We start from the raw sequence: 10,757 nt of genomic DNA on the forward strand, positions 1-10,757 counted from the left end.
TTAATAAGTATAGTTATAAATTTTGCTTATTCACATTAACTTTGGTTCCTGCAGCTGTTTATTTATTTATTGTTGGTTTGTTTGTTTGTTTTGTGGTAGATGGTCCGCCAGCAAGGCCATTTTTTGCTATGACATGAGATAGACATGAAAGAGCTAAAGACGTTATAGAAAGTTATACTGTGCAATTACAACACCATTGGAACTGGATTCTATACAAATAACATAGACAGTATATTGAATTTAGAACTGCCTTAATGTTGATTCATGGTGTTTTTTTTTTCTGGTGGAGCAATTTCTCTTTTTATCATTTAGTGTTTGAACAGCAATAGTACAGGTCAGAAGTGGAGAAAAAAAGTAATTTGCAACTTACCTGAAAACCTAGTAAAATACATAGATACCATGGAGGTACATCTTCAATCTTGTAAATCATATCAAATTCAGTATTAACAGGGATCGGAAGCTGTGCTGTCTTAATTGCAGCTGTGGCCATATTCTGTAATATAAAGAGAATTCCAGGAATTAGTCTAAATTTATTAATTATATAAAACTGTTAGGGAAACAATTGCACATCTGTGGACAATATGATTATATGAAACATTCACATTTGGCATTAGTTCCCTGCAGTTATTGTTCTGAAGTGAAAAAAAAACAGCACTAAACCACTTCCTTTCCATGCTGAAACAGACTATTATTAAATATACTTGCATGGGAGGTAGAGAAAATGGTCTATAGGCCATTGCAGTCCTTTCATCAGATTTCTCAGAGATGGCACAGTAGTTCCATTTGTGATGCTGGTTTAACAACATATTGTATGATAAACCGAAAAAAAAAACAATTATTCAAAGATTATCATTGTGCAAAGGCTGGAATTTTTAGAAATTCTTGTCATTTGTTTAAAGTCGAATATATAATGTGGAATTAGTACATTTAGTAGGGGGTTGCAGGAAGGGTGGCCACTGTGGTGCAGCGGTTAGCGTTGCCGCCTCAGCAAGAGGTTCTCTGGTTCGATTTTTGGCTGGGGTGTCTTCTGTGCAGAGTCTGCATGTCCTCCCTGTGGTCACGTGGGTTTCTTCCAGGTGCTCCGGTTTCCTCCCAAAGACATGCAGTAGGTGGATTGGACACTCTAAATTGGCCCTAGGTGTGAGCATGTGTGTGCCTTCTGTGGAAGGTTGGGCGCCGGGCTGACAACTCAACACTGTAAAACTCCACTGCCAATCATGAGTGGACAGATGATCCACTGTGGCTACCCCTAACCGGGAAAAGCCAGAAGAAGAAGAAGTAAGGGGGATGCAGGGGTCTATGTACCGTGTGTGGAGAGTACAGGCAGTATACTTCAATAGTTATTTAACTGTGTTCTGCAGAAACTGCGAACTTTTAATCACATTGAAATGTTGAAATGTCACTGTATTTATAGATTGTTTAAAGTGATTCAAAGTTTCAAGTTTTGGAATTTAATGGTAGTTACAATCTCTAGCTATTCATTTTCTTTGTAATAAATGAGATAAAATAGTCAAAAACAAAAATGTTTTGAAACTCAAACTGAAGACACAGCATAACATAAAGCAGCACAGCAAAATACTCCATAGATGTGCCATGCATTAACATACATGTTACACATGTGGTACACCATATATACAGCTAATATCTCTTTAAATAATCAGTGTTCATAACTGCAAATACATACAGTGTGTCACATGGATTTCCTTCTGTGGTACTCACCTGCCATATTAGTAAATTGTTCAGATATATCCAGAAGGCTGTTTTATAGCTTTATATAAGTGCCTGTAATAATGCACTCAGCAGTCATCCAGGACAAAAAGAACAAAACAGAAGACAAATGGTGTACAGAGGTAGATCAAGGCTAAATGGAACCAGTCCCAGCATTCTGCAATGGTTCTACTTTACTTACCAAATACTGAGGTGAGAGGAACAGGACAACCAGCCATTATACACATTTAAAACTAACATGAAATGAAAAAAAAAAGTCTTTCTGGAGCCAGGATCCGGGGTGTAACAAGAGCTCGTAGATACCGTCATCCTGACAAATACAATTATGACCTGATAGTAGTCTGAATGAGGATGAATGACCTTGGTCACTCTACCCAAAGGGACATGCAGGAAGACATGCCTGAACTTGGTATGAATGTGTCTAAGGCAGGAAAGACACTGGTATTGAGTGGTGTTTTGCCATCACCTAGAATGATGCCAAGGTGTAAATCCAAGATAATTAAAGGCAATACTTGTCCATCTAACTGATGTCATTGTAGGGGGATCCAGCATGTGTCAGCTTCAGATGAGATGACTACAAAATCTTCCTGCTTTGCCAGAGATGGCCTGTCCCTTTCTTACCAAGTCTTTCACATCCTGGCTAAAGCTTTTACTGCCCCCATTGTGCCTTTTTAGGCAGATTCCATCTGCTGGCCATTTCAACCCAGTAAATTCTAATTTGTAACACACTGATGTACCTCTACTCAACACCAGGAGTCTTAACCAAAAAAAAAAAAAATAACCAAATGTGAGACTCAGCTACAACTTGAACACATTCACATATATTTATAGGGTCTATATTAAATTCTCGAAAGACGACAATGTTGAATCTGACATTATCGACACAAAAATAGCGAAAGTGCAGAACATCGAATGGGTAAACGGAAATCTCTGTAAGGGGAGATTTCCATTTACTTCAATGTAATGCGGTCTCGGAGTTGGTATATTTAAGTAACAGGGGGTGTTGGGGATGCAGGGGGGCTTGCCACCCTGCCTACACCCTTTAGTTTTTTTTTTTGTTTTGTATTTTTTTTACGAACATTCAATGTTTTAACAGTTTAATCACTAAAGGTTGACCTTTGGTGATTCTAACTGTTAAATATTTGATGTTCTAATATAGACCCTATTAATATATACATTTTATATATATACATTTATATATATATATATATATATATATATATATATATATATATATATATATATATATATATATATCATATTCATATGTATGTAGAAAGAAAGTCGTACAATGAAAACACTCCCTCTATTCCTGGCTTTAGTGCCTGTCATTTCTTCAGACCTGCGGGCAACTGTAGTGGAGTAGCACCATTTGTCAAGGAGATTATCACCACATGACACATTCCTCAGGACACCGCAATTGAACTCCTAGATGTCCAAATCACCACAAACAAGATTTATTCCCACTTCATAGCTAGCCATAGAGCATCCTTTTATGTCCCTGTCTGAGTATGATAGCTATCTTAACATCTTTTTCATCTCTCATCCTCCCTGCTTCATTCATTCTGAATGTCCCAGTGCCCCCATCCATCACCGGGTCTGCCTACTCCTTCTTCTTGCCCTGGACTTTTTTGATTGAGCTGGGGGTCAGTGTGGATCTTAAAGGAATACCTGGAGGTGGTGCTGGCAATTGCTACAGCTAATGATTGGGGTTATTATAACCTGCTGTTCTTTTCCTACCCCTACCCCTGCGTTCATTGACAATGTCCACGTGCTAGTCCCCTCTGTGGACCATGCCTCCCTTCAGGGAACATCTTCCTCCTCTGGATGGGCACGCCCATCTCTCCCTGGCAGTGCTTTAGAAACCCAACCTACTAATTAAACCCAGGTCAGCTGAGCAATAGTTTTAGCTTTATCCCTCTTCTCCATGGCATTGTCTGATAGCTGTCTTAACACCGTAGATGAAATCCCCATTAAACCCTATACATTTCTACTTAGGGGCTTCATCTATCCATCAACAAACTGGGTGACGTAACCTGCCAGTCATCATGCCCAGTGCTTCCTTGACATTATAAATGCTAACTTTATTTTACAAATAGTTAACCACAGTACTAGGAGCTCCAATGTCCTTAATTAGTTCTCACAAATATGGTCACTTGTTGCACATGCCCATATTTATCATTCTGATTATTAAATAAGGTCATAAATTAGAGACCTTTTCCTTTAAAACAGGTTGTACTTCCCCTATGAGTACCTCTTTGTTTAAGGACTTCTCAAAAGCAAACCTTCTGCAGTTCCTTGATGACCTAAATAAGCTCCATTGGAAGCTTCCTCTGATGGATCCTATTGTTAACGTTGCTGCCTTTGCCACTGACTTCTATTCCCACCCAAATAGTTGTTTTGATAAGGCAGTCCTTATCTGCACTACATATAATGGTAAATTTAAAAGCAGCCCCTTTTGGAAATACCTCTACAAGTAAATTACATAACAAGAGAAAAAAATGCTTAATGCTTTTAAGAGGTATCATTCTGCCCCCCTTAAGAGCACTCTAAGCAAATGAGTAAAGAGATTAAGGGAACCATTAGCAAGTTCAAAACTGAGTATGAACTTAAAAGGCCAACCACTAAAATGAAAAATAACTACAAACATTCTATAACACATCATGAAGTTAATAACTTGCACCAAATAATGTTCAGAGCTCAATAATACTGGATGGTCTAACCCAAAGGAATTAGCTAATGTCTTAGATGATAAATTTACTTCTAATTTTACTCCAGCCATAGTTATAGCTATTTCATAATTTCACAATCCCCGAGACCCCCTTTAATTACTATGGAAGACGTTCCCTCAACCTTCTAAAAAGCTAAGAACCCATCATCTATTGGCCCTTTTAATATATCAGGTTACCTGATTTATTAGTGCTATATACGGTCTACCTAAACCCTATTTAACCTATTAAATCTAAGCCTCTCCACTAGTTGTATTCCTGAAGCCTGGAAATCAACCATTGTAATGTAACTGTTACACAAGAGTGGCTCAACCATGGACCCTTGTAACTATAGGCCCATCTATCTCACTAGCCTCATATATAAAGCTATAGACTATATTATCTGAGACCTCATAAATCTGGGCATTGAAAATCTTTTAACCATAAATGTTCATCAATTCAGCTTTATCAAAATAAGGCCCTGCCCATTTGACCTCATTAATTTCCTTGAAAAAGTAACCGAAGCAGAAGATAGCAGTTTTGTTAGTGCATATATCGTATCTGGACCTTGCCAAGGCCTTTGGCACTATTCATCATGCAAGCATTATTGGCAGACTTGCAAATTTGAATATAAATTCTCATGTTGTGTGGTGGATAGCTAACTGTTTATCTGACAGAACCCATGTAGTTAGAGTCACAGGTGTCACTTATGACAGCATAAAAGTTACCAGTGATATACCACAGGGTTCTCTCTAAGGTCTCTCCTATTTGGCATATATTTTTCAGACCATCAGGCCAGCAGATGACTACAAATTAGTGGTTGTTATTTAATCTCCCACTGCCTCACAATTTCTCTAAAATGGATTAGACCATGTTAACAACTGGTGCAAGGACAAAGGTCTCACATTACATGTGAAACATGTAGTATAATTCACTTTGGTAAACAAAATATTTTCACATACCATATCAGTGATGCACCTCTTCAATCAGATGCCGTGATAAGAGTTCTGGGCAATTTTGTTCATAATTCCTTATCATTTGACAATCATGTCTTCACAGTGGTTTGGAAATCCTTCTATTAGGCTCATCTAAATTCCAAAGGCATCTCCTCTATATCCAAAGAAGCCTCCTTTACTCATATCTCATCAGACCCATCATTAAATATAATGCACCTTTTTGGCTCATAGGGATATAGGACCTTATTAGGCTATTGGTCTGTGAGGATCTTAAGAAGCCTTACTTTGCATTCCCAGTGTAATTATTAATCCTTATATTTCACACTATGATTATCCAAAGGTAACTACATTTCCCCTATTCATGCGGACCAGGGGAACTAAACTGGGGGTGAAGTTGTGGTTATCCATCCATTCGTCCAAATTATGTTTCAGTAGAGTAAGGGAGGCACTCTGCTTTATGTGGTCAGGAAGATGGCTTGATACGAGTGGTATACTCTGTGATACCTAGGAATTTTGCAAAAAGGATTTGGAAACCTTGAGTTGTGGTTTATTACACCACTGGAATTGTAAATGTGGAATAGGTTTGACAGTGTAAGGTTTGTTGGGGATTAATACATAAGGCAGAGGTCGCTTTTCAATAGCTTGCATGATACTGAAAAGAGAAGCAAGGCTTTGAGGTGGTCTGCACAGTTTTTATGATTTAAGCCCTTGATTTTTTTAGTGAGAAAGAGTTGAGATCGTTCTAGTTGTGACAGGTATTTGGACAGGTACATACCAAAAGGGGCATTATATTCAATGATTGGTCTAATGAGTGCTGAGTACAGTGGAACACATACCTTTAGATATAAGCTTTACAATGAAAAAGGACTTCCTTACAATAGTGGATATAAGGTGATTGAAGGACAGCTCATTGTTTACACAGGTTTCCAGATCTCTAACTATGGGTTCAATTTTCAGAGGGGTATTATAAATGTTTTAGTTACAAGGGGAGTTGTGTATGCCAAAGGATATGATTATACATTTCTTGGTATTAAGTTTTAGTCTATGGTTTTGTCACTGACTGTTTGGGACAGGTCCTGTTGTAGGATTCTGGTATTGTCTTTGACGTTTATGGTAGTATCAAGTTTGCAGTCATCAACAACCTTGGTCAGCCACAAACCCTTAACCATAGGCATATATTCGCGTAAACATTTCACTCAATTTTGGAGATCTCAGTGATTCCTAAATAAAAAGATCAGTGGCCTCAAAAATCTTAGTTATCAGGGAAGACTGGCAGCCTTTTCTCTCTACTCAGTCTCGTATAGACTCCTCTGTGGAGATCTCTATCTAGCCTTTTGAGGCATGACAGATTCATATCCCACCATATCCACTACCGCTGGAATAAACTTTCACTGTATGTCAAGTGAAGATACACCCTTGCCACCTTAAAGGTAAAACTAGATAATTCTTCCCTGGTCCAACTATTTTTGCTGGGGTTATAATGGTCTGCAGACTGATGGCCTAGTACTTCCTTATGAACCTATGAACCTATATTAAAGCTGCCACTGGGCCACCAGGTGACATTTGAAAATAAAACATCTATGACTTATTTTGAAATTAAATGAAACAATGCTAAAAGGGAAAAACAGCAGTAAATGAGCAAAGAAATAATGACATGCCACAACTCGCTAAAATAGTTTTTAAGGCTTCTCAGTTGAAATAATTGCTATTCTCTTTTTAATTTACAGCAGTGTTCCTTTATAAGCAAGGCACCAAGGACATTTTACTTTGTCATTCCTTCTATTCTGAACTAAAAATACCATTCTTCTGGACTATTTGTTTGTGTAAGGTGCTATCATATATTGTGTAATATAAATCCTACAAAGCCATATCTCATATCATTCTAAGTATAATACAGGTGTGTCTGTTTTAATAGGCATACAAATAGCTGGATTTCAGTATATCAAGTAAGGAGTTATATTTGTATGCTTTACTTAAGTTAATTTTTACTAATTCAATATTACAGTATACATTACCAGAGGAATCATTGACCACAGTGAGTAACATTGACTTGAGCTCTGAGACAGCTTAATTGGTTTGTAATTAGTATATAAATAACACCTAGCAGCTTGTGAAAATGATAATAACTATATAGATGCTAAATGAATGTGAACTCAAGTACCTATTACATTATAAATTTCTCATAGTTTGTGTGATGATAGGAGGTACTGCCAGCCATGTCAAGAGAAGTGGGGTAGATCTGTTATATACGCCTGCACAGCTAGCTGGAATTTAGTAACGAATTATATGTTATTTGAATATCATACTGATTTGTACAGATGCTTGTGTTTAAAAATGTATCTGTAAAGTTGCTTATGTTAAAATGTATCAACAGTGTGCCCTGCTGGAAAGAAAATAAATGTACATGCATTACTGTAACTGAATTAAATGTATATGTTTTAACAGATTATACTGGAAGGGAGGAGGTTAATTTCAAACTTTCAAAAACATCTGAAATTAAATTACTTCATGGGTTAAGACATAAAGATGTTATCCCACAGTTTTGAATGGAGATAGAGATACAATGTATGTGCTAGAGAATAGTTATTAGCTCTATAGAAGGAGTAGAAGTGTTAAAATGTTTTTATGACTTCCAGGAGCAGCAGCAGATCTGAAAAAGCTCTATCTATGTGTATGGTAACATGTAGATGCTAAAATCCTGGCAGTGTCTAGTGTTGGTGATAGCATGGGAAACAGAGTCAGATGACCAGATATATGTAATGTCATTCTGTAAGCCAGAAATAATATTTAGATATTAGTAGGAGATTGCTCTCAGCATTCTGTATTCTGACTTGGATCTGACAAGGACCACTTACCCACATTATCTTGCCATGCTCTATTCAGTAAGTAGGAACAGTAATTCTTTAGCTTAGTCAGGAAAATATAGTGAGAATAGTTAAGCATGTGTTTTTTTTCTGTAACTGTGTGACTCTTTCCAGCTGTGTTATTTTTAATAGTTCCTGTGACTGAAACTCTGGTGTTTACTGTAAACAGATATTTAGCATTTTCATGTTCTTTTATTATTTATTATTAAATATATTTAAACTTTTCTAGAAAATATTTAAGTTTTGAGAGTATTTGCACATATTTATTTGGTGATAACTCTAGCCACTCCTGAAAGCCTTGCTGTTTGGTCAACATTACCATTTGCACTAATTTCACTCAGTATAATTGGATACCCTTTTAAGAGCCTTATAGTAACTGACTGGTGGCAGTGAATCTAGCTTATAGTCTGGGCAAAGTTTGTAGAGTGGTGGATCTGTTCCTGCCTTTCTCAGGTGTGTGTGTGTGTGTGTGTGTGTGTGTGTGTGTGTGTGTGTGTGTGTGTGTGTGTGTGTGTGTGTGTGTGTGTGTGTGTGTGTGTGTGTATTAAAGTTAAATCTCAAAGGTTGTGTGTGTGTTAGCTACTTGGCCAGAGTCACGAAGCACTGGTTTCACAGATAGAGGATTTAGCTTGGACACTTGGTTGAAGACCTAACCTTATAGCTGTGCCAGTGGGGAGCCTTATTAGGGATCTGGGGGGGATACTGAGATAGAAACCTAGACCCCAGGCTGAGTGTGTTCCCTGTGTGCTCTTAAGTGAAATTGTGCTTGATACAGATAGCTCTGCATCTGAAAATACTGAGTGTATCCATTTGTATTTTGAGTGAATGTCCCTCTCCAGTGCCAGTGGTGAGGATTCAGGCTCCTTGATTACTGGCCCATAGTGGGGACATTGTATATTGGTAAGCAGTGGTGGGATATTGCACTTCTGTAGCCTGTAAGCAGTTGTCACTAAAGGTGTACATTCTCTCAGCAGCCACAAGGTAGACATTTAGAGTTTCATATCACAACAGTTTTATTTATTTTTTGTTAGTTTATTTTACTCATGGAGAGCAGGCAAAGATGTCAGCAGAGGATCATGGCAAGCTGACAAAGAACCAGTTGACCAAGGTGTGTGAAGCCAAAGGACTGGTGTATGCCATCCTGACTAAAGAGGAACTGCTTTCACCCTTAGTCGCAGCTTAGACCAACAACCAGGAGGATAATCAGTCTGGTGATGGAAATTTGCAGCCCTCAGAAAAAGGAGAGTTCAACTTTTCCTTAGAGAACAAATCCAAATAAAATATAGCACTCCGTAAGACAAACGCCTCACAGTTCGAAATAACTAAGATAAATATTCCCGATACAAAAATAGCAGCGGGGCAACCAGGCAGCTCAAATCCATTATTCGCCACAAAAAGTTTATTGGATACATAAAATTGGTAAGCACTTTCACTAGGTCTGAGGAAGCTATCTAGTTTAAGCGCTTACCACTTTTATGTATCCAATAAACTTTTTATGGTGAATAACGGATTTAAGCTGCTTGGTTGCCTCGCTGCTATTTTCCTTAGAGAACCTAAAAATCTGTCTGGAGTTAGATACTTGAACTGGAGCCCACATGTTTGGAATTAGAATCAGCAGACGACTGCGTCATTTGGAGGTCAAAGTAGAATCAGCAGCGATACTGCAGCATTTAGAGGCTGAAGAAAATGAGAAGCAGCATCAACATGATAAGGAGATGCCGACTCTTCACCAGGGTCGTGGAGGTAATGGGGAGGGGAATAACTGAACCTCAGAAGAAATAAAGGTCTGTACATTTCTTCCACAATTTACACAGGGTGATAATTCAATAGTTGTATTCATATATTTGAAAGGGTATGTAAACAATATAATGTTAACCAAGGGCTCTGGGTACAGTTCCTGACCACCTTAGTCCATGGTAAACCTGTAAATGCTGTTTCTAAATTGTCTGATATAGATTGTTTAAACTATGAAAAAGTCAAGAAATATTTACTTGAATGCTTTAAGTTAACACCTGAAGCTTACAGAAAAAGGTTTGTGAGCATAGACTCAAGGCAGATGAAAGTGTGTGTGATTATATTGCTGAGTTAAGCATTTATTTTCATAGGTGGGTGAGTGGGTGTCAGGTCATCACTTCTGAAGAGCTGGCAGACCTTTTAGTGAGGGAACAAGCCCTTAGCACTTTGCCTGAGGACATGAGAATCTGGTTAGCAGACTGAGAATGTAACTCTGCAGATGAGCTGGGAAGAAAGGGGATATTTACTTAGCAAGTAAGGCATCACTGCACAGGAAGTGGATACCAAGTGCTGCACATGGATATAAGGGAACCCATGGTGGGCAGCCGAGACCGTCCCAACAGAGTCCACCAGTAACAGGTGAAGCCACTAGTTCAGGTACACAGTCAGGATCAAGGGTTAAATATTTTAAATGTAACCAGCGGGGCCATGTATCATATAGATGTCCACGGAGGCAAGATGAGGAACAAAAGGTGCGGGAGGCAGCA

The 10,757-nt window shown here is 38.2% G+C and overlaps 1 protein-coding gene across 1 annotated transcript in view; it reads right to left on the reverse strand.

The window, feature by feature from the left end:
* The window catches only part of SLC23A1 (solute carrier family 23 member 1), a 505,682-nt gene extending 505,192 nt beyond the window's left edge, over nt 1-490 (reverse strand). The window contains exon 1 of the mRNA XM_044069843.1: nt 371-490. Within this exon, the coding sequence (XP_043925778.1) occupies nt 371-490 (120 nt within the window). The remainder of the gene's footprint in view (nt 1-370) is intronic.
* Nucleotides 491-10,757: the final 10,267 nt, after the last annotated feature.

Source organism: Protopterus annectens, chromosome 4.part0 (genome assembly GCF_019279795.1).
Source record: "Protopterus annectens isolate FY-2018-M chromosome 4.part0, PAN1.0, whole genome shotgun sequence".
NCBI lineage: Eukaryota > Metazoa > Chordata > Ceratodontiformes > Protopteridae > Protopterus > Protopterus annectens.